Source organism: Oncorhynchus nerka, linkage group LG28, assembly GCF_034236695.1.
Source record: "Oncorhynchus nerka isolate Pitt River linkage group LG28, Oner_Uvic_2.0, whole genome shotgun sequence".
Lineage (NCBI taxonomy): Eukaryota > Metazoa > Chordata > Actinopteri > Salmoniformes > Salmonidae > Oncorhynchus > Oncorhynchus nerka.
The window spans coordinates 81,955,771-81,981,657 of record NC_088423.1 but is presented as its reverse complement, the minus strand read 5'-3'; the positions used below and the strand labels follow the sequence as shown (position 1 = coordinate 81,981,657).

At 40.5% G+C, this 25,887-nt stretch overlaps 1 protein-coding gene across 1 annotated transcript in view; it reads left to right on the top strand.

Moving 5' to 3' along the window:
- The first annotated feature begins 268 nt into the window (after positions 1 to 268).
- Positions 269 to 25,887, top strand: part of LOC115113772 (TOX high mobility group box family member 3-like) — a 69,208-nt gene continuing 43,589 nt past the window's right edge. Inside the window, 1 exon segment of the mRNA XM_029641754.2 lies at positions 269 to 764. Within this exon segment, the coding sequence (XP_029497614.2) occupies positions 663 to 764 (102 nt within the window). The 5' untranslated portion in view covers positions 269 to 662.

The following is a 25,887-nucleotide window of genomic DNA, read 5'->3' as shown; positions in this document are numbered from 1 at the left end:
AGCATCTATCTAGTGTTGTAAAGCAAATCTACTAATTCCACATTATTGGTTGACCGCACAAATTTATCAGATTTTGTCCCAAACCCCACTCTCCACTGGTGGAACACTATAGCAGAATTCCAGGGAATACAATATCCTCATTGCTTTGTGCTACCTTCGCCAACTACTGTGCAAACTTGAGGAAAAACAACTTCTGAAAGAAACGAGAGGGTGGGGGGAAAACTTCTTATTATACACCTATTACAACGTTAGCTCTGTTTTCAATTTTGTTTCGCAAGCTGAACAGGGGAAGGACGATTGTGCAGTCTGTCCCTGCCGGTCGCGTGGCTTCTTTGTGTACAGCAGCTGCCTCTAAATGCATGGGCAAACATCACCGCTTGGCGCAGATATCATAAACCTTGAGGACGAGCTTGGACATAGCTCAACCGTTATTTGGGTTTCAAAACTATGAAAAGCTTCTTCAACAAATAGAAGAGGAATAACAAAACGTCGTATTTTATCCCTTACCTCTTCTTATCCCGCTTTCTATTTATTTGATTTACGGTCCCGATAAAGCTTGCCCGCCTCGCCGCCTTTCTCTCACTCTGTGCGCGTGGATTGTAAAAAGGTAGAAACAAATTGAGCTCTGTTCACAGTACAGCTGCGCTGTTGCCGGGTACATCATGGATGTACGGTTTTATCCGACTGCCGGAGGAAATCCTATTCCAGGAGACCCACCAAACCTGGATTTTTCCCACTGTTTGGGCTACTACAACTATAATAAGGTGAGCATTTGTGATCTACATTGTTTTGCGTACTTCTATCTTGTTTCTGCACACTGTATTCAAACCCCATTTCCCCTGAGTCCAGACAGACTGATATAATGGCAAATGGTGTTGTACACGATTGGGAATGTTTTCTTTTAGAATTAATTAGGCTACTTCATCATCTAATCCTATTCTGCATTGGCATTACAAAGCTTTTATAAAATAGACAGAATAACACAATAAGACAAGAGGTCGTTTTACCAGTGCATTACACACTTTAATCAATTAGGCAAGTTTACCATCTTCATTTGGTGCTGGAGTTCTGCATGTCATAATGTTTACGCTTGAAATGCTTTCTCATATAGCACATCTCCCTGTTGGACGAAGTTTTGGTATCCTATCTCTTGCAGAGTAAGCTATTCATGCCTGGTGGCAGTGACACTGCTACTTTACGATGAGTGATCGACTTGATTACATGTGTGATAGAGCCTTTAAAAAGTGTCTTGATCCATAATAATTTAATCATTTAATGTGCAGTGTTTATAATTCCACCTGGAGCTTCTAGTCTACATCATCAATCAACATGCAGTTCATATGTTTTAGATTCCCTGAAGGCACATGATGAAGTCACTACCTATAGAGCTGGTCATATTCGAGGCCAATTCATGAATTGTGAAAGGTATTAATTGTCCTTGAAGTGAGCAGGTTGTTTATGTTGATATCTGATGTCTGATTCAACTGCTGTTGTTTCAGATCGTGATCCCTTCTTTTGCTCACAGATAATATGTCCCTGTTTACTGATGTGTTGCAGTGTTTTAAAAAAAAGTCATACTGTCCCTAGTAGGGTTATCCTGAGATATCCTTACACAAACACTGTCAGACTGACAGGTGGTTTGGTACACAACCAGCAGCAGATATTTGGTGTTTTTGTATCACAAGCACAAAGGAGTATTTGTTTTGAAAAGGATAATGGCTCTATTTGACAACATCTTCAGGATGTGGAAGCATGGTAAGCTGCCAAAAGAGAGAGAGACAGTCCATATCAAATGAGTTTCCAGACTTTTCCCCAGAACATACTATAACCCTGTTCTGAGAACATTCTGAGACCAGAGCAGTGTTTGCGTCTGCTTAGCCAAATAGCCCAGGCTTGTTAAAGCTCCCAAGTGCAACCACATTTGTTTGACTGTCCTATAATAGATAAAGTGTGGTTTTGTGTTTGCTTGAAAACTCCCCGGGCCAAAGTTTGAGAAAGGAAATAGTATTTCTGTCAGGAATAGGCCAAAATGCAATTGTAGTCTGAGAGGGAGAGGAAATGAAGCACTCCCTCTGCAACATGTCTCATCACAAACCACATATCACATGCCAATTCAGAAGCCTCTGCATACCGAGTGGAAGGGAGATTTGCATGTGTTTGCATAATGCAAGGCACATCATCCCGAAACTGATTCGACCAAACTCATTGAGAGGAAACAGTCATCCAGACGATGTGTCAGGTTTTCAAGTTGTAGAGACTCAAATTAACTTGGGTTGATAACAGAGATATTTATTATAGCTTTCATGTCAAGTTCCCACTCCCAAGAAGCTTTAACAGTGCCTTGGTCAATGTCAATGGGTACTCAATGTAATGTATAAAGAGTAACACGCTCTCAAAATATTGTCTGAGGAAATAATTCCGTTTTAATCACTTTCAAACATCACAGATTATTTTAAATCTACAGCAACATCCAAATGAGTGGCACAAACTTAATGAGGTATTACAGTCATCATGATTCATGACTAATGAATCCAGCCATGATTTGTCAATGAGATGAAGGGAATATGTTAATATCATGTACTTTATAAGGGAACATGAGCTGCTAGTAATCTAGTAGAATTGAACCTCGGACCCTTGATGATAAATGTCATTAAGAGCTGATTTAAAGCACACTTCATCTATGCTACCTATTATTCTATACATTTTTAATATTTAATGGTGTGGATTGTGTTCAGGTGTATGACAGGGCAGTCTCAGCAGGGTGCCTTTGGTAAAGTGCTTTGATTTAAGCTGGGACACAAGGCAACTATGTTTAGGGGTATATACCCACAGGGACTCTTTTTAGCCACTGATTGGTTGGTAGTTGGTACTCCAGAAATTGTGTGCAGTCTTACATTACATTCAATTTATTTGGGATAATGACTTGGCTTTTACTGGCTCTTTGGTTTATACTGAGCACATGTGGTCTTAGTCAGTGAAATTTACAAGAAGCCCGGCTTCACTTGTGAAACCTTATGAATACACGCCTAGATTATTTTATGTTCATCAGGGTGTATTTTATCTCCTTTTCTGTCTCAAAAGTTGAATATTTTATATGTCCCCCCTTGGTTTAAATGTCGGACAGTTTGTGGTCTACATAACTGGGCAAACTCTTCAGATTGGACACTACTAAAGGCTGTGATCTTTTGGGGTATTTTCTCAACTGTACTGGTTTACATTTAGCATGTCTCAAAGTCAGGTTTGATTTGACTGTTTGATTGACTGAAATGCCTTTGTTCATGAGCGTGCCCCCCACCTCCCCTGTTACTGGCACATTTATAGTCCTGTGTTATACTCCCTTGAAGTTTAATCATGTTTTAGATGTAATATACATTTCATTAGCTGCACTGGTAGAGGTAATTAGTTGGTTGTTACCAGATGTAACTGAGGAATGTGTTGCACCTGCAGCACTGTCACTACTAGAGTTTCAGTTTGTGAAACTAATACTAATACTGCCAGTGAGTGATTATAAATTGTGGATGGCTATGTTCAGATCCAAAGTTTATGTAATATGCATTAGCATTGTGTTAACTGTGATTGACTGAATTTTTCCGCTGTTCCGTAGCCATACTTTTCTGTTGGTTTAAAATAACGGAAGAGTGAATGATTGTCTTCCAAGAATCCTTTCAATGACAACCGCTGTAAACAGGAAGTGTGTTTCACTGAGCAGGGTTGGTAGTAACAGCTGATTGGCTCTGATGACAAATAGCCTCTGTGACTGTACCAAATGGATATGTTTCCTCTTATCCAAGGAAACGCTTATCAATGGATTATATTTCAACTTTGAGTTGTATCAACCACTCGTCTGTCATACGTAATAGACTACATACACTGTAAGAACAACAAATGGGAAGTTATTCACAGCATAACACATGAGGATGGAAGGCTGCAGCTGCAGTCGGCATACTCTAGGACTTTACTGAGCCTTTAAATGAGTCATGTAGGTGAAACAAAAGCCTGATTGAGGATGGGTTGGATCCTATTGTTCCTTGCATATGTCTAGGAAACAAAGCAGAAAGGACATAAATAGACTCAGAGATGCTACATTTACAGTCCCTTCACACCAGAAAACCCTTGGGGCAATATCTCCCCATTGTCCCCTACAGCCAGATTGGCCTAGCCTCCCGTGGTCTTTGTTGTCCCGTCTGTGGAGTGGTACTGAAGGGGTTAAGACGCTCTTCAAACACACAGTGGGCCGTGTGCATCTTGTCAGTGTACACAGCTGGTGCCATTTCACCACACACACATTGTAAACATATCCAAACACTACTAGGACTCTAAATCGCTGGTACCCCGAGAAGCTGCTTACTTTGCCATTTTCTAAAGTTGATGGATGTAACTGAAGTCATATGTTTAAATGTTTAAATGTTGAGGAAGTGAAAAGCTGATGTGTTTCCTGGGCATTTTAATTGCAGCTTGTCAGAAGCCTAGTTCAACAGATTTATTAAAGAGCCAGTTTTCCATTTGAGATTGGGGAAATGTATTTTTAGCTCGCTCACTTGAAGTACAGTACTTGGAACCCCTGAGCTAATGGATGCTCTGTCCGAAAGTGAGTTACTCTGCAGATTCAGACAATTTCCCCAATTTCTATCTACATTATTTAAACTGATGTGTGTATGTGATTAACTATGTAGTGTTTACGTTTTTGTCCTAGCTCTGAACTTCTATCAGCTCAGTAAAGCTTCCTGCATGGAAGACACTAATAGTTGTTGCTATGGAAGCTGTGTCCGGACTGTGAGTCATATACTGTATATTAGAGGTGGCTTTGTGGTGGAACATTAGTAGATCATACTGTCTGCTTTCTATGGCTGCGCTGTAGATGATCTAAGCTATTACATGCATCATTCCTTGCAATGTGTACACACACACACACACACACACACACACACACACACACACACACACACACACACACACACACACACACACACACACACACACACACACACAGGGAGTGCTCCTGTTTGTGTTTGTATGTCTCTGCGGTGTCCACTTTTAATCCAACCACCACCCAGTGCTCATGAATCCATTCCATCTCCTCTTCTCACATCACCATCATCAGCCAGCAGGCTGCATGTAGATAAGAGTTCACACAGTATTGCTACATTTGAATATCCACACTAGCATACTACTTAGAATGAAACAATATAATGGGCATGCACGGCAACCGGTACCGATGCACCAAGTCTGGAACGAACAGGACCTTGAACAGCTTCTACCCCCAAGCCATAAGACTGCTAAATAGTTAGTTAAATAGATAACCAATAGCTACCCGGACTATTTGCATTGACTCTTCATGCACCAACTCTTCTGACTCATCACATACTGTACACTGCTGCTACTGTTTATTTTCTAACCTGTTGCTTAGTCACTCTATAGCTACGGATATGTACATATCTACTTCTATTACCTCGTACCCCTGCACATCGACTCAGTACTGGTACTTCCTGTATATAGCCATGTTATTACCTTGTACCCCTGCACAATGACTCAGTACTGGTACTTCCTGTATATAGCCAAGTTACTCATTGTGTATCTACTTTTCTATTATCATTGTTGAGAAGGGCCCAGTAAGCATTTCACTTGTTGTTTACCAAGCATGTGACAAATAAAATATGATTTGATTTTGGAATGTCCACACTAGCCTACGACGTAGAACACATGCCCGATACATTGCTTCCTTTTAAGTAGTATGCTAGTTTGGACATGGGAACAGAGAGACTGTCTCAGAAGGTTCTGTTTTCTCTCTGGACAATCCAACAGCCGTGTCACTGTTACAGCTCCACAGCACTCAGATATAATAGACGGGTAGTAGCTCAGAGCTGAGGTGTCATGCTCGGTGTAGGGTTACGGTCATTTATCATGACACACCTGCAAGTGAATGAGAGAGAAAGGCCTCATTTAACCAGTATTGCTTAAACTGTCAAAGTTCTGAATCATTTAACAAAGGTACTGTACCCTGGAAACTTGAGCTGTAGCGCGTCCTCTGCCTAAGGGTCCTAGATGGACTTTCTTTAGGCTTTAAAACCACAGCCAAGCATTTGCCTGGCTACTCATCCACATCGCTCTGGCCAACCGATGTTTCTTCTCCATGTTGAGTCTGGAATTGCCTCTATCTCCAACGATTTCGAGAATGTGAACACATTCTGTCTGTTCTGATTGGTCCCAGAAACCGATGGATTGGTCCAGAGCTGGCCTATATGATGACATCATTAACTTTGGTACTCCGATTGGTTATACTTGTTAGAGAATATCCAATCGCTAATTAATTTGTTCTCTACAACTACCCTCATTTTGAAGTCACACAAACTACAGTTTTAGACTGAATGTATGGAGCGATTGATAGAGCAGAATAATTCAATTCAGGGTGAGTCGTTAGGCAAGCCTAACATGTCTCTTTATATCACACCAGGGTCTACTAACTCACCATGAGATCTTCTTTTTCCACCACGATAAACCGTCTCATCCTATTTGTCTCGCTACATCTCTGACAGCATCAACCTCACTGACTTATTAAAGATAGAATCTGTTCACCCGAGCGCCATTGTTATTGTTTTTGTTTTGTCGACTAAACGGAGGTGAGCAACGTCCAAATGGAAATCAGCAGCGTGGTACAACAAATTTCAGTACATCAGTGGAGGCTGCTGAGGGGAGGACGGCTCATAATAATATCTGGAACGAGCAAATGGAATGGCATCAAACACATGGAAACTATGTGTTTGATGTATTTGATACCATTCCAGTGATTCCGCTCCAGCCATTACCACGAGCCCATCCTCCCCAATTAAGGTGTCACCAAACTCCTGTCCAGTACATATTCTGCTGTTCTATCGGAGCGTGCAGTGATGTTCGAGGCAAAACAACTGTGTTTGTTGTTTGCTGTAACTTCTGTGGTGTTATAATATCCCAAACGTACATGACAGCTTCACCATTAAGGATTCCATCTTTAAAGAGAGAGAATAAATGATTATGTGCCACAGAAACGGCTTTTACTGTGAATTAAGCAGTGGGACCAGTCAATCAGTTCTGGCTGGGTGATTCAATAAATTGTGTCCTATAAATTATTCGCATTGCAGTTAAGACACTTACATTTATTTTTAAAGCACTGTTGCAGTGAGACAGCCATCATATTTTTCACGTATCTAATTTCTAATGCCTCGTAATGGGCTGACAGAGGACTGTATCAAAACATTTAACTGATCTCCCCTGGATTTAACCTTTAATCCAACACAGATTGAATTAGTAGATAGATTAGAAATGTGACGTTTTACACAATCAAATATGCATGACCCCCTACACTCAACACGTGAATAGGAGGTCCTGTCAAGAAAACGAGACTTAAAAGTTCAATTGTTTGAATTTTTGCCTGTGCTATTTTTCAGACCATCCCTTACTGTTCAGAAAGGAAGTATTTTACTTCTCATCAAGGTATTGCTGACTGTTATTATGACTTTCATTTGCAGGGAAATGCGTTGTTGTGACTGTGAAATGTCACCTCATTAGTGAGCTATGTGCTGTAGGGACTGAGAGAGAGATATTATGTAGAAGGCAAAGGAGATTTATGTGCATCCAAAATGCCACCTAATTTGCACTACTTTTGACCAGGGCCCTGGTAAAACAATATGCACTATATAGGGAATAGGGTGCAATATCAGACGCAGCCATACTGTGGTGATTAGTCCAGCTATCCTTTGTTCAGCTGCCCATAGCGCCACCACGACCATGTAACATTCCCATAATGCTCAGTGTGTGTCACCACCAGGTCGTCCTTTAGGGAGAAGACAATGTCAGCATGTGGGCAAATATCCATTAGACCTGCTGAACAAAGCACACAGAAAATGGAGTAATACAACAGCTATTTGAATGTTTAAATGGAAGACTGAAATGAACCACAGTAACAACGTAGTGTTTTTCAATAGGTGATTTCATGTAACTTGGACCTATGCCTTGGTTACTGTAATACAGTAGTAAGCAAATAATCTGTGTCACGTTTAGAACACATTGACTTTAACGGCTATGTTTATCTCCATTTCCAAACTGTTTTCTTACATTTTCCCAGCCAGTGCAGAGGTCCCCAAGCCAACAGCTGGAGTCAGTGTTATGGAAATAGGGGAGCCATGTTGGCCTCAGAAGGTCATAGTCATTGATCGTAGATCGCCCCTCCCCCAACGTTATATATGTGGTAACAGGATAAATGTTAAAATCTCACTCTGCTAATCCAATTTTACTGCAGCGTTAATAGTGTAGTATTTAAAGTCATCTTCACCTAATAAATAAACGTTAATAGTCTCCTCAAAAGCTAATATAAATTGGAAAAGCGCCATCACACTCTGGCAGATTTTAATTGGATCTTTTATAGACGTGCATTAGAATGATAAGAATATTCCTTTGTTTTTCCTGGAAATGTAATTTGCCATAATTTATGTTAGAATTAAATGGTAGCAGAGATCTACAGTATATAGGCACTGTGCTGACATGGCCTTGTCTGTCTCTCTTCTCTGTGTAGGCCTAGCTCTGAGAGTTTTGAAAGAGCTGTTCTTGGGAGAATATTTCTGTTTCTGTTAGAGATCGACCGATTATGATTTTTCAACGCCGATACTGATACCGATTATTGGAGGACCAAAAAAGCCGATACCGATTAATCGGATGATTTTTTTTTTTTTAATTTGTAATAATGACAATAACAACATTACTGAATTAACACTTATTTGAACTTAATGTAAAACATCAATAAAATCAATTTAGCCTCAAATAAATAATGAAACATGTTCAATTTGGTTTAAATAATGAAAAAACAAAGTGTTGGAGAAGAAAGTAAGTAAAAATGTGTGCCGTGTAAAAAAGCTAACGTTTAAGTTCCTTACTCAGAACATGAGAACATATGAAAGTTGGTGGTTCCTTTTAACATGAGACTTCAATATTCCAAGGTAAGAGGTTTTAGGTTGTAGGTAATATAGTATTTATAGGACTATTTCTCTCTATACATTTGTATTTCATATACCTTTGACTATTGGATGTTCTTATAGGCACTATAGTATTGCCAGTGTAACAGTATAGCTTCCGTCCCCCTCCTCGCCCCTACCTGGGCTCGAACCAGTAACACATCGACAACAGCCACACTCGAAGCATCATTACCCATCGCTCCACAAAAGTCACGGCTCTTGCAGCGCAAGGGGAATAACAACTCCAAATCTAAAAGCGAGTGACGTTTGAAACAGTATTAGATGACACCCAGCTAACTAGCTAGCCATTTCACATCGGTTACACCAGCCATGAGACGGATAGGCTTGAAGTCATAAACAGCGCTGTGCTTGCGAAGAGCTGCTGGCAAAACGCACGAAAGTGCTGTTTGAATGAATGATTACGGGCCTGCTGCTGCTCAGTCAGACTGCTCTATCAAATCAGACTTAATTATAACATAATAACACACAGAAATACGAGCCTTTGGTCATTAATATGATCGAATCCGGAAACTATCATTTTGAAAACAAAACGTTTATTATTTCGGTATTTTATCTAACCGGTGGCATCTCTAAGTCTAAATATTCTTGTTACATTGCACAACCTTCAATGTATGTCATAATTACGTAAAATTCTGGCAAATTAGTCCGCAATGAGCCAGGCAGCCCAAACTGTTGCATATACCCTGACTCTGTGTGCAATGAACGCAAGAGAAATGACCCAATTTCACCTGGTTAATATTGCCTGCTAAACTGGATTAGTAGTTATAACTAGTGATTATGATTGATTGTTTTTTATAAGATAAGTTTAATGCTAGCTAGCAATTTACCTTGGCTTCTACTGCATTCGCGTAACAGGCAGGCTACTCGTGGAGGGCAATGGTTAGAGCGTTGGACTAGAGCGTTCTGCCCCTGAACAAGGCAGTTAACCCACAGTTCCTAGGCAGTCATTGAAAATAAGAATGTGTTCTTAACTGACTTGCCTAGTTAAATAAAAGCTATAAAAAATGTATTTAAAAAAATAAATAAATCGGTGCCCAAAAATACCGATTTCCGATTGTTATGAAAACTTGAAATCGGCCCCAATTAATCGGCCATTCCGATTAATCGGTCGACCTCTAGTTTCTTGTTGTTTATTTATGGGTTTAAATAGTTGATTGTGTCCATTGTTCTTTAACTGGATAGTAGTGCCTATTCATATATTGATAATTTATCCTCTCTGTCAGAAAGCATTAATCTCATATATGGATACTTAGTATTCATTTATTTGTGTAAAAGTACACAATTCTAGTTACTACTCCTGCCTGTAGTATGTAGCTCCAAGGACACAATTTTCCAAAGCAATCAGTTCACAGTGATGCCTGGAATGTTTTTCTGAAAAAAAGTGCTTGACTGTACAACCCAAAACAATTCATCATTATGCCAACATATGAAATAAGACACATGGTGAGTGAGCCCCAATATCAAAACAGGGAAAGAGAAAAAGTGAGAGAGAAAAACAGATATTTTTACTAAAACATCAAACTCTCTCTAACATATTCAATAACCATTAAGATGTTGTCAGATTGTATCAGCCTATGGGGTGCACCATTACTCTCAATAAAATAACACGTCTGGCAACCACACAAATCCCTCTCACATATCCGCTTTGAACCCAACTTTTGATAAGTAACATACTCCCCCCGAGTAGCATTTCCCTATCTGTTCTCAATGTACCACACATTTACTGTAAATCACTATTTAGTTGGAGTTCACTTGTATATATTGGAGAAAAGATAAAGACATGTAGCGTTTTGTAGAAAGTACTAGCCTATGGATAATTTTTTTTATCCACCAAGAAACATATGGTTTATCTCATGCTCTGGCTCGGCTCTAATATTTATTTCATACGCATATTAAAACTGGAAAGTGCTCTCTTTTCAGATGGTTTCCAAAAATTATACAGTGATTGCTTCATTGCTGATTTTTATTGGCCTCAGACGTACTGTCTTAAACAAAAAGCGTGCCTCCCCGTTCCCCTGCCTTAATTCAATGTTGCATTTAGGATGTACCAATAAAGGCCCAATAAGGGGACACTTTGCTGCTGGCCTCCATCTGGATCTTTGAAAGCAGTATTGATGTGGAGGGAGAAGACTCTGAAAAGTCATCCACTAGTTGGTTAAGTTCTCTTTTGTTTCTTGGCAATCATTCTTGTGGGGTTTAGAGGTCGCTGGTTGCAACCTCTGATTGTTTGCAAACTGATGAGTTGATGAGAGTGTTCCACAATGTATTTGTCTTATGAAGACTCCCCTAGTACATTTGGGAAAGGAGCTGATATTTTAGGCTTTTTGTTTGAGCTCATCTCTTCATTGCAGTGGGACCCAGTGTACACATCCTCACAGGTGGCTATGGTGTGGGATGCCAGTGGTAGGAACCAGGCCAAGGAGAAAGAGGCCTCGGCATTGAGGAGTTCTTTAGTTTCCTCCTGAGACTACATGCTATTGAAAAGTCTTTCATATTCCATTCCTTTCTAGGAAAACGATCTAGTTTCTCTGACAATGGGCAATAACCCTGAACGTTCCTCTCTCCTCTTCGGAAGCTCTTACTCACGTCTTTCCAGACACATGCAGATCCTGGGAAAGGAGCTTGCTCTCTTATTATTCTCGCTCTTTTTCTCTCTTTCTATAATGGAGACACAGGTAAGTTTTTCCTTCCTACCCACTGATAAATGAGAAGGAGAAGCAGAATGATTACATTGTATCAGAGACATTACAGGCAGTTGATTAAAGCGTTAGTTGGGGAGTTAGCCAAGGTTAACAATCCATAATGAAACACTGTGAAAATAATGATACGCTGCATGGTTTTATGAAGGCTTGTGGCTGCTCAGCAGAGCTGCGTTGACCTTCAGCAGTTACACAAGCTAATCGTGGTGAACCTTCAGCCCCCCTGTAGTTTCCAGCAGACTCAATTAGCTTGTAATATGCATCTTCTAGGAGAGCAGCCTAGACCTTACAGAGTTTTGGTTTTGGGATTGGGATTGTTCTAGTGACATTGAGATTACTGGCAATTCTAAGATAGCTCTGTTAGGTAGTAACACAAGTTGTTTGTCTGATGTACAGTGGCTTGCAAAAGTATTCACCCCCCTTGGCATTTTTCCTATTTTGTTGTCTTACTAATTGGAATCAAAATATATATATTTTTTTTGGGGGGGGGTTGTTTAATTTGATTTACACAACATGCCTACCACTTTGAAGATGCAAAATATTTTTTATTGTGAAACAAATAAGAAATAAGACAAAACAACAGAAAACTGGAGTGTGCATAACTGTCTCTATCATCTTGGCACATCTAGCCACTGGGATTTCTGCCCATTCTTCAAGGCAAAACTGTTCCAGCTCCTTCAAGTTGGATGGGTTCCACTGGTGTACAGCAATCTTTATGTCACACCACAGATTGTCAATTGGATTGAGGTCTGGGCTTTGACTAGGCCATTCCAAGACATTTAAATGTTTCCCCTTAAACCACTCGAGTGTTGCTTGAGCAGTATGCTTAGGGTCATTGTCCTGCTGGAAGGTGAACCTCCGTCCCAGTCTCAAATCTCTGGAAGACTGAAACAGGTTTTCCTCAAGAATTTCCCTGTATTTAGTGCCACCCATCATTCCTTCAATTCTGACCAGTTTCCCAGTCCCTGCCGATGAAAAACAGCCCCACAACATGATGCTGCCACCACCGTAGTTCACTGAGGGGAATGAGTTCTCGGGGTGATGAGAGGTGTTGGGTTTGCGCCCGACATAGCGTTTTCCTTGATGGCCAAAAAGCTTTGCAGCCCCTTCAGAGTTATCTTTGGTCTCTTTGTTGCCTCTCTGATTAATGCCATCCTTGCCTGGTCCATGAGTTTTGGTGGGCGGCCCTCTCTCTCTTGGCAGGTTTGTTGTGGTGCCATATTTTTTCCATTTTTAAATAATGGATTTAATGGTGCTCCCTGGAATGTTCAAAGTTTCTGATATTTTTGTATAACCCAGCTCTGATCTGTACTTCTCCACAACTTTGTCCCTGACCGGTTTGGAGAGCTACTTGGTCTTCATGGTGCCATTTGCTTGGTGATGCCCTTTGCTTAGTGGTGTTGCAGACTCTGGGGCCTTTCAGAACAGGTGTATATATATACTGAGATCATGTGACGGATCATGTGACACTTAGATTGCACAGAGGTGGACTTTATTTAACTAATTATGTGACTTCTGAAGGTAATTGGTTGCACCAGATCTTATTTAGGGGCTTCATAGCAATATGCACCCACCACTTTTCCGCTTTGTATTATTTAAAAAAAAATTCACTTCACCAATTTGGACTATTTTGTGTATATCCATTACATGAAATCCAAATAAAAAATCAATTTAAATTACAGGTTGTAATGCAACAAAATAGGAAAATCGCCAAGGGGGATGAATACTTTTGCAAGGCACTGTGCACCAATACTTAGGGGTTTACCCTTGATACACCACACTTCCTTTTACATGGGTGTGGCTGGCTTGAATGACAACAGTCATTTAAAGTAAATCAAGTATTTCTTTGTTGTCGTGGTTTGTTTTCAGTGAAGTCTATTAGAGTGCCATTGATTCTCCTGGAAAGAGCCAGAGATTGGTCACTGTACAATATCAGATATTTTGTGTATGTTGAAAGCAGTTGTCTGGTGTTACAAAGGTCTCAATTTGTGATGTTGTTGAAACAGCAGCATATCTGTATGCTTTGGATAGTAGCTTGGATCATGTTCCTACTGCTTTATCCAGACCATTTGCTACTCAACAGGCCATGGTGCTAGCGGCCTAGCACCATTAGCTTTGATCACTGACTAATAAAGCGTTCTACTATCTAGGGATCCTGTTGCCACAAAACATTGAGGATGTCAGGTGATGTCATATTTTGATTGGACTGTAAGCGTAAGACATTCGTTCCTATTGGCTAATGACAACATTAGCCTGTTGCTGACATCATAGATTACACCTACTTCTCCTCCACAAACTATCCTCCAGATGCTAGTAAGATATTTAAGCAATACTTAGCCTATATAGCGATTAACTATTGCTTCAAAAGATAATAAATTTTCTCGGCCCAAATGTCGAGAAATACCAGAAAAAAAGCATTGTTTACTGAGGCATGTTCCAAGCGAAGCTTCATTCATGTTTACCAACATCTGTGAGTGGTGAGTATTGTAATAAACTGTGGGTAAAATGGAATTAAGATGGTCGTTAATGAGGCAATATGCTGAAGTTATATGGAGGAGTGTGAGTTACATATCTTTCTGTAATTACCTCAGTGATTGTCTGATGCTTTGGCTCTTATCAGACATAAACTTGAAGCACATTCCTCTGTGTAATTGTGCTCGCCATTATTATTGCAATTACTGTTATTGCAATTACAATAAGTTATTTCTCATATTGTTCTCTGTTGGACTGGTAGTTTGCTAGTTGCCAAATATGGACTCTAGGGTTGGGCAGTATCCAGGTTTTCATACCTTCATACCATTTCTGTAACCTCCCAAAAACATTTGTTAAATTTTTTTTTTGACACACAAAACAATTTAGGCAACAGGGATCTTCATCCAGGGGGAATTGAATGTCTCTGCTGTAACCAAGGAGCTTGATCTTGACATCTAGTGATTACCCAAATGCATAGCTGGAGCCCTGAGCTGGATAGAATTTATTTGACACATCTTAGAATTCTTATAGTTATACTGAATTTATAGTTGTAAGCAGAGGTGTAGCATGCACCCCCACAGCCACCACGAGGCAGGGGCGCCCCCACATTTCCACTTCACAATAACAGCACTTACAGTTGACCGGGGAAGCTCTAGCAGGGCAGAAATCTGACAACGTTACTTTTTGGAAAGTTGGCATCCTATGATAGTGCCACGTTGAAAGTCACTGAGCTCTTCAGTAATCCCATTCTACTGCCAATGGTTGTCAAAGGAGATTACATGGATGTGTGCTCGATTTTATACACCTTTCAGCAACAGGTGTGGCTGAAATAGCCGAATCCACTAATTTGAAGGGGAGTCCACATACTTCTGTAGACATACAGTGCCTTCGGAAAGTATTCAGACATTTTCCACATTTTGTTATGTTACAGCCTTATTCTAAAATTGATTAAATTTGAAAAAATCCTCAGCAATCTACACACAATACTCCATAATGACAAAGGGAAAACAGATTTTCAATTTTTTTATGCAGGTTTATAAAATATATAAAACAGAAAAACCTTATTTACATAAGTATTCAAACCCTTTGCTATGAGACTCGAAATTGAGCTCAGGTCCTGTTTCCATTGATCATCCTTGAGATGTTTCTACAACTTGATTGGAGTCCACCTGTGGGAAATTGAATTGATTGGACATGATTTGGAAAGGCACACAGCTGTCTGTATAAGGTCCCACAGTTGACAGTGTCATGAGGTTGAAGGAATTGTCCGTAGACACAGATCTGTTGTGTCGAGGCACAGATCTGGGGAAGGGTACCAAAACATTTCTGCAGCATTGAAGGTCCACAAGAACACAGTGGCCTCCATTATTCGTAAATGGGAGAAATTTGGAACCACTAAGACTCCTTCTAGAGCTGGCCACCTGGCCAAACTGAGCAATCAGGGGAGAAGGGCATTGGTCAGGGAGCTGACCAAGAACCTGATGGTCACTCTGACAGAGCTCTAGAGTTCCTCTGTGGAGATGGGAGAACCTTCCAGAAGGAAAACCATCTCTGCAGCACTCCACCAATCAGGCCTTTATAGTAGAATGGCCAGATGGAAGCCACTCCTCAGCAGAAGGTACTGGGATACCAGTCAGGATCGAGGCAAAGATGAACGGAGCAAAGTACAGAGAGGACCTTAATGAAAACCTGCTCCAGAGTGCTCAGGACCTCAGACTGGGCGAAGTTTCACTTTCCAACAGGACAACAACCCTAAGCACACAGCCAAGACAATGCAAGAGTGGCTCCGTGACAAGTCTCTGAATGTACTTGAGTGGCAAAACCAGAGCCCGGACTTGAACCCGATCAAACATCTCTGGAAACCTGAAAATAGCTGTGCAGCAACGCTCCCCATCCAACTTGACAGAGCTTGAGAGGATCTGCAGAGAAGAATGGGAGAAACTCCCCAAATACAGATGTGCCGAGCTTGTAGCGTCATACCCAAGAATACTTATGTAAATGTGATATTTAAAAAATGTCTAAAAACCTGTTTTTGTTTTGTCATTATGGGGTATTGTGTGTAGATTGATGAGGGGAAAAAAATCTATTTTAGAATAAGGCTGTAACAAAATGTTGAAAAAGTCAAGGGCGGCGGGGCTGTGGGCACCCCTGCCTCGTGGGGCTGCGGAGGTAGTAAAGTATAACTATAAGAAATCTAAGATGTGTCAAATAATAGTTTTTAAAAAATAATACCAACTGTATTTCAAAATAGTCCAGTATATGGTGTAAACAGTATGTCGCCCAACCTAGTGGACTCCCTCAAAGAATTAAAGCATCTTTCCAATTATTTACAGATGGGACAGGCTCAAAGAATTCAAGCATATTTACATTTTTTCTTTCCAGTTTATATATTTTTTTTGCCTGAGGATAGTACATTCAGCAGATGGACTAATGATTACATACATATTTTCTTAACTGAATTGCCTAGCTAAAGGTTAAACAACAAAAAATGCAGGATGTGTAATGTTTTCATAACATTAACACATTTTCCACCAGTGTCCACCACATACCAGGCCTGTTTATTCAATTCCAGGATCTCTTTCATTTTATGAACTAGCCTAATGTGCAGTGGGTTTCAGATCATGTTTGCGGATCAAAGCACAAATTCCCTTTCTATGCTTTTCTCCAGCATGTCTAACTACAAACAAGCCCTCATATTTTCCGGTTGCAGTTTTATTTTGTTTACTCAAAACAGATGAAGAGGTCCGTGACACTCCAACATGAGAGTGGGCTGTGCTAATATCTCTCCAGGCTAAACGGAGGCCTGATAGAGCCATGATATTGAGGCTAAATCACAAGTGTGTGCACTCACATTAGCAGGCTACAGTTGGACAGCCACAAGGTTGAGTACTAATTGGTGTTTTTAAAAGCCAATCAGTTCCGCACGATGGCTGCTTAGTGCCGTCCAAAAGTGCCATTTTATTTAATCTGGGTATCAAAGTTTATCCAGCAATGGAGTGTCATTGCAAATACAGGCAGATTGTTTTTGGTTTAATTGTGAGAAGGCGGAGACTGGGAAACGATAGGACAGAAAGAGAGAGCCTTATGTTCAGACTGGCTGTTGTAGTGTATTGTGGGTATTGACATTTTCAGAGAGAATATATTTTTCACAGGAGCTAATTAACAAATAAGAGTAAATGCTCCATCTGCATATTCATCACCAGGCAGGGTCATCTCTCTCACAACACAACAGGCAAGCCTTAAGCAGGAAAAACAAAGTAGTACATAAATCAGAGGGTTTCTCTGGCAAGGCGGAACCCCCAGGGACCTACCTTGGTGCTTCATTAGACTCCAGAAGGATCATGTTTTAAGTGGAGGTGAGCGAGTTCTGAATAACAATGACAAATCATGCATCAGAGCGTTCGGTGTTTAGGGAACATAAAAGTAACATATCCCTTTTCCTAAAAGTGAATAAAATATTATTTGAGGGAAAGGATATATATTCACAGCACTATATCATAAAAGTACAGTAGTTAACGTAATGGCTACTATTGCTGATTCTGGCAGAGTTTCCCAAATTGCGGTTGAGCATATTCCATTCATAATTACCCACATGGGATTACAATGAATATATGCTCTTTATTAGGCTTCAGTGTGATGGCTTCACATGTTTTACTCATTTAAATTGTTGTCCTTTTTTGCATCTCGTCATATTTGACCACATAATTCTATTCACTTAACTCACCCCACATACAGTACTTGTGAGGAAACACTCATGATAATATATGATCAGTATCATGTTTCTCTTTTAATTATAAAAACATGATGTTTCTCTGTAGAAAGTGATACTAACATAACTGAGAGAATATGCAGCACTCTAGTAAAGCTTGTAAGATAAAATACATCCAGAGTTTGTTACACAGGCTGTCAAACCACTGTGTGCTGACATAGAGGCTTTTAGAGCCCAGTCAGGCAGGCCTCTGGCTATTGTTGTTCCTGATCTTTGAATTCCTGGATCTGACAACTCTACACTGACCAGCGTAACCAGCACTGATGTCTGATGGTCTGTGGGCGAGAGAGAGCCAACAACAAATCTGAGGGTAACAAATCATCATATAAAAATGATATGGATTAAGGATATGGATTCAGATGATGCTAGTGAGAAAGAGTCACTGAACTATAATATATCACAATTTGCGATGTGCCTGTTTAGAGAGGCCCTTACAAATTATTATTGCTTCCCAGTGTGATGGTAGCCTCGTTATCCAATCCAGGCCTTTATTTGGATTTTGGGGCCAGCGTGATAGCAGTAATGCTCCCGATTTAATAAAAACTGTGAAATACAAGGAGCTAACAGTCAATACTGTTGGAGAGCTGATTTGGTCGATCTCTTCAGTTTACATGAATGAAGAGATGAATTATCTCTGTGTCCATTGAATCTGCCCCCCTCTCTGCAGGTAAATTGGCTGTCACTCTCTCTCTCTCTCCAAAAGAAAGTAGTGTTTTCTCTCCACCTGTCCAGCACAACTGTTTAAAAGCCTCTCACTCTCTGTGTCTTTAAAGAAGGACGTCTGTGAAGGATAGTGAGAAGGACAGTGTAGAGTAGATGAGATGTGGGCTGCTACAGTATGAAGGAGCTGCAGCTGCTCCCAGTAGACTCTATACTTACAGAGATGTGGAGAAACAGTTCAAACACAAGCTTAATGAAGACGAATGGAGAGGCATGTTGGTACACACATACACACACACAGTGGGGAAAGTGCTTGGGTTCTTTGTAGAACGTATGGTGGAACCCGGCCTTTGCTGAACTGTCTCGTTTATTTTGGTGCAGAAACTCACAGCGTGGTTCCCATTTACCCCTAACATAGAGGTCAAGGCTCAAATACAGCATATGTCACTGTCTGACCCCTTTATCATCTTCCTGGACTGTTAGAAATGGGATAAAACTGCTCTGAGGGAGCTGTGGTCAATGGCTTATTTTGCTATAGACACTTAGCAGACCTTCCTGCCTCAGAGGTGGAGTAGTGTAGAATATCAAATGAGCAGTGTTATTTTTAAGCGTGGAAAAACAGATACTTTTTCCCGTAGTTGTTTAATACAAACTGTACACTACTTAATCTCTGTAGTCAACCTAAATAATACCCAGCATTAAACTGTCCATTAAAGCACCTCTACGTTGCAATAAGTAGATCCTCATGTTCTAGAACACACTAACAAATCTAATTGAACCATGATCTTAATGTAATGTATTTCACTTCATCTAGTATACTCAGTTGAAAGGGGTTGGATAGAATAATGACATTGCCATGACTCTCCTACTCTCCATTCCAGAACCAGATGCTGGTTTATGGTTGTAATGTACTGTATGCGCACATGACTGACTTTATGAGTTATACCATTGGCTCATACATTAGTCGTAAAGGCAAACGCTTAGCCTTATATTATCCTGAGGGAAATCCACACTTTTAAGTGTCATGGCTGTATTTGATTGGTCAAATGCCTTTTACGTGTCAGCCTCACCAAGGATATTTTGAGAGAGAGAGAAAATCACACAGACCCACAAAGAATTTGAAAACAAATCAAACATGGATAAACTCCCATATCTGTGCAATCATGACAGCAAGGTTTGTGGCCCGTTGCCATGAGAAAAGGGAAACCAGAGGAGCACAAACAACATTGCAAATACCACCAATATTTATCTGCTTATTTATCTTCCCGTACTATTCGTACTTCAACTATTTGCACATTACTAAAACACTGTAAATAGCTGATAATATAACACTTGAAAAGTATTTATCTTTTTGAAACCTTTTTGAGTGCAATATTTACTGTTTAATTCTAATAGTTTTTTGTTAATGTTTTGTGTCTTCTCACCTTTGTTTATTGTTTATTTCACTTGCTTAGACAATGTAAACGTATGTTTCCCATGCCAAAAAAAGCCCCTTTGTATTGAATTGAGAGAGACGGAGAGACCGAGACAGAGAGAGAGGTATATTTTCTCGTCACCTTTTTCAATGCTTTGCTAGCTAAGCTCAGCTTCTCTTTTCCCTTCCCTGTAAAAAAGAAATCCTCTAAAACATTAACTCTGTGGACTGTCATTTTCAGGTTCACTTTGATCTCGTTGTTCTTTCTAACATGGAGGAACGGAATCATTTTACATTGTGTTTAAACATATCTGTAGTGCAGATTTCTTCTTAAGCTCTCTAAATGTCACTGGTTGCTGTGATGTGAAATAAATAGTGAAGATGAAGTCTTTGTAATTATTCAACAGTAGGTATCATAATCTTACACTTCCTTTGAAAAGTGAAATGTTAAAATGGCACTTCAGGTGTAAATAGAGTGAAAAGCATGAACAGAGCATTTAGTCTTGATGGCTCCTGTCACATATCGAAAATAATATCTGAAACTCAACAGACGCTTGTTTTTTAAATTTAGTTTTCGGAGGCCCTGTTGCCACGAATTGTCAGTCAAATTGCTGAATGGAGGGTAGTATGCTGGAAAATACATACTTGAAATAGCTAATTGTCTATAAAATGCAGGTCTAAACAGCTGTTTTTTGTCCACAGTTGTCCTTTGCAGCTGTCCTTTCACTTTGGAATAAAACAATTCATAACATGCTAGGCAGTGTATTAACATGCCATAATGGGTGTATATGTGATCTTACACACCATCCCCCAATGATTGTGTAGGAGAACGATACTGTAACAACTAACAACGACTGGCAAAAATGGCAGGTATATGTCGCTCAACAACCCAAAGGAAAACATCTTTATCGATAGCATTTCCACAATTTCAGCTAATTTGCTCCAGTCATTGCGTTAATCTGTGCCGACCTGTTGATTGCCAGTTTTCCAGACACATTTCTGTAGCCGAACACAAACAGTATTTGCAGCAGGACCTCTCTCTGTTCTGTCAGTAGTGCCAAGCAACACAGCCACAAATTGGAACGTGGTAAAGTTCTGGGAAGGCAGCCAAGATTGAAATTAGACAATAACCTTTGCTCCCCTATACTGGTCTCTCTCCTCCAGCTGCAGGCAGATCCATTTGTTTAATACAGTCAGCCCTGTAGTGTATAATAGACTGATATATGAGTCACCGCTCAGCAGTTTGTGTTTCTCAGATTTATAGAGATTGAACAACTGGTCGGTTTATACTTACTGTAGTCTTATCGAGAAAAATACATGGCAAGGAAGGATGCATGCAGCCAGCACAGAACAGCACATCACAGCACAGCACTGCACAGCACATCACATCACATACCAGCACAGCACTGCACAGCACATCACATCACAGCACAGCACTGCACAGCACATCACAGCACAGCACAGCACTGCACAGCACATCACATCACAGCACAGCACAGCACTGCACAGCACAGCACATCACAGCACAGCACTGCACAGCACATCACAGCACAGCACAGCACTGCACAGCACAGCACTGCACAGCACATCACAGCACAGCACAGCACTGCACAGCACAGCACAGCACAGCACAGCACTGCACATCACAGCACAGCACAGCACTGCACATCACAGCACAGCATAGCACATCACAGCACATCACATCACAGCACAGCACAGCATAGCACATCACAGCACAGCACAGCACAGCACTGCACAGCACATCACATCACATCACTGCACAGCACATCACAGCACAGCACATCACAGCACAGCACAGCATAGTACTGCACAGCACAGCACAGCACAGCACTGCACAGTGCAAGCAGGATGTGAAACGGCTAGCTTAGTTAGCGGTGCGCGCTAAATAGCGTTTCAATCGGTGACGTCACTTGCTCTGAGACCTTGAAGTAGTAGTTCCCCTTGCTCTGCAAGGGCTGCAGCTTTTGTGGAGCGATGGGTAACGATGCTTCGTGGGTGACTGTTGTTGATGTGTGCAGAGGGTCCCTGGTTCGTGCCCGGGTATGGGCGAGAGGACAGTCTAAAGTTATACTGTTACAGCACAGCACAGCACAGCACAGCACAGCACAGCACAGGGTAGATAGATACAGTACACCCATGCCCGTTTACAGCTGTATCTTTACAATACATGCATGGAGAAAAACACAGGTATTTACCTAATCCATTACTAGCCTAAAGAGTTTTGTTTTGCGAGTAAGAAGAGAAGCATGAAAGCTTAACAGGTAATACTACAGATCCTTCTGATTGTACACAATGAATTTGCTGGTGGAATAATTTGTTGGTACATCAGATCTATTTACATAAGCATTGCATGGTAGAAAACTTTCATACTGTCACTTTTAATCCAGGAAGCATTTCTGCCTGCGTCAAATTATAACGGTAGCCTGGTTTATAAACGTTGTTTCAACCTCCTGAGTTAAATGTCATTTTTATGCAATTACTCTCAAAGAATTAGAGGATTAACTTACAGTGAGTCTCTCAAACAGTGACTGGTACCTGCGTTTTGCAGTGTGTACAGAGGCAAAACCATTCTAATGAGTGTGTTTAACCAGTAATAGTGTCCAGGGAATAGAGAAATGTGTCTGTTCTGCCAGCGCAATAGGAGAAGACTCCATTCTCCGCAGCTCTCTATAGGGATGGATCCAGGTCACTGAGCCCATACCCACCTGTCCTATCTAGTACAGCAACACCACCATCAGCACTAATACCACTGAAACAAACCCATCTACTGTGATGAAAATCTTTCCTGTATGGCGATTAAACAATGCATTATCTCAGATAATGACACACCTAAAACCACAGTAGCCATAGACCAGAGAGCTAAGAGTGCAGTAAAAGTAAGCTTGGTTTAAATGATAGCATCTTGGTGCTGGAGTTACTTCAAAGCTGTCCCAAAGTAAACAACATGTAGACATTCAAGGTTTAGAGGCAAATGCAAGACAACACCACCACCAAGCTGATTTGGACTACTCTCATGTCATTTCCTTAAAGGTCCAATGCAGCTGTTCTTATCTCAATATCAAATCATTTCTGGGCAACAATTAATTACCTTACTGGGATTGTTTTAAATTAAAATGGTCAAAAAGAAGCAAAAATATCTTCTTAGCGAAGAGCAATTTCTCAAGCAAGAATTTTGCTAGGACTGTCTGGGAGTGGTCTGAGCGGGGAGGGGAAAACTGAAAACTAGCTGGTTTGGAACTCTCTTTCTTATTGGTCTATTAAGTAATGTACATCCTGGTGATGTCACTAGGCAGGCCAAAACTCCATCCAGCAAAATAAGCTGAAATTTCAGGCGGTCTTTTCAAACAGCTCTTACACTAAAAGGGCATTGTCATCATTTTCACAATTTTGCAGTATTATTCCAACCTCATAAGGTGGAAATACTGTATATATATAAAACACAGGTAAATCAAATGTTTGACTGCACTGGGCTTGTGTGTCTGTGCTGCTAACAGCAGGCATTGTGGGAAAGCTTCCCCATGTTTCTGAGGCCTTATACTCTTCTCCTCAGCCCTAAGCCCCTTTGTGGCGGCGGGCCAATGGCTTTGCACCCCTCTAGATCAAAGATGAAACTCCTCATTCAGCTACTGCTTTCTTTTAGGATTTGCTCTCGGGAGTGTGGACCAGACCAGACTCAGTGGTAAAGGGAGAAGAGGGGAGGGGGTGGTTCATGTACATAATATGTAGACTAGCTGGATTGGACCCAGGCTAAGGACACAAGTCCATGTAGGCAAAGTGCTAGAACAGATGCTTTTGGTCATTATTGGTATCAACTAGGGATGTGGTGGTCACGAAGGTTTGTCAGCCGGTGATTGTCAATCAACTGACTGTCGGTCTCACGGTAATTGACCTTTAATTAACATAAACACATTTAGCATCTCCTGGCTTCCACACATAGCCTACTGATGCTGACCTTAGGAACATATACACTTTAAAAAGTCTAATAAATCCATGTCATATATCCTACACCTTCACAATAAATCTATTATCTATTTTAAACAGGTCTAAAGAAGCATGATAAGAAAATGTAGTCTATTTCAGAAGAACAGAATAGCATACTCTGAGTTGTCCTTATGTTAGGTCCTGATCTGGCTATGCCAAATGGCTGTAGTAGGCTACACTAATTAATTTAGCAGACAGGATTTGCTTAGAATTCTGTGCCATTATTTTATAGTATGAAGAATACAATTGAACATAGCTGAATAAAATAGAAAGGATTCTCCAAACGATTTGAGGGAGTGCGCACATGTGACTATTTTGTGTTGAGCGGTTAGTAAAGAAATAGCTACTCCTATATGCTTCATTTAGAGTTATTAATGTAACTTTAGTTGTTCTACCAATGTTGGGCTTTATGTTTAGATTTTTAATACATTGTAAGGCTGCATGATGCGACTTTAATGATAATTTGAAAAAGTTGCTTGAAAGGCATGATCTTTGCTTTGTTTTATTGTGCAGGCTGTACACACTACATCAGTCTCTCATTCACAATTTGACAAGCACTTGATAATGCCTAGAATTTCATGGCGGTAATGGTAATGCACCCTAAAAAAAATCCATGCCTTTTGCGGCCAGTGGCTGTTGTGCCCTTCTTGCTGAGTGCTGCACGCTCCATCGCTTGATTGGGTCTTTCTCACAGGCTGCAAGTAAAGACAGACACATCGGGGACGCAACTTGCATATTGAAGATATTGGAAGAACTGTCCACATTTACTTTTAGTCAGCCAACAAGATGAGTAGGCCTAACGAACAGCAAACGCACTAGCCTATGTCAATCTACTATCCCCCATGGTACAAAGGTTGACCTATTCTAGTCTGTGCAATAAATAAATATTCAAACCATAGCAGTTCTGGGTTGCGATAGATCCCAAATGAATACAACCACTAGCACCAAAAAAACTTTTTTACACAATGTGGCTGACACAACAGATCAGAAGATTTACAGTAGCTTAAAAAGTTGATAAACTATTAGGCTATTTCTTCACATTATAGCAAGGCTATAAGCACGAATGTTCCATCAGTGGAAAACATCATTATCAACAGTGACCGCAAATGCAATTATGCATGTAATGCTTTTATTATAAAGGCACATTTTTATTGTGAAACTTATCTTCCCCAAAATTGATCTCACGCGCTACTTATGTATGCCAGTTAGGCCCTACATCCCTTGTAAAGCAGAATAATGTGCTTAATTTTAAGAAGTTATTTGGACAATTTAGTTGTGATACAAACCTTGGGCTAGGCTGCATGAGGTGTGCGACTATGATTCGAAATAGTTGCAAAAAAAGGCATTGTTTGTTATGCTGGGCATCATTCACAAGTGATAATATATAATTCACGTGATAGGATAATATATTCACCCATCAGACAATTCTTGATTTAATCTTGTCTTTACATATGTAACGATGTGCGCTGAGAGTCGGGAAGCAAGTTCAGGGAGTGAGTGTTTTAATTAAATAAACGCGACATAATACAAAACAAGAAACATTAACAGCACCCAGACATGACACAGAAACAGAAACAATAACGCCTGGGGAAGGAACCAAAGGGAGTGACATATATAGGGAAGGAACCAAAGGGAGTGACATATATAGGGAAGGAACCAAAGGGAGTGACATATATAGGGAAGGAACCAAATGGAGTGACATATATAGGGAAGGAACCAAAGGGAGTGACATGTATAGGGAAGGAACCAAAGGGAGTGACATATATAGGGAAGGAACCAAAGGGAGTGACATGTATAGGGAAGGAACCAGAGGGAGTGACATATATAGGGAAGGAACCAAAGGGAGTGACATGTATAGGGAAGGAACCA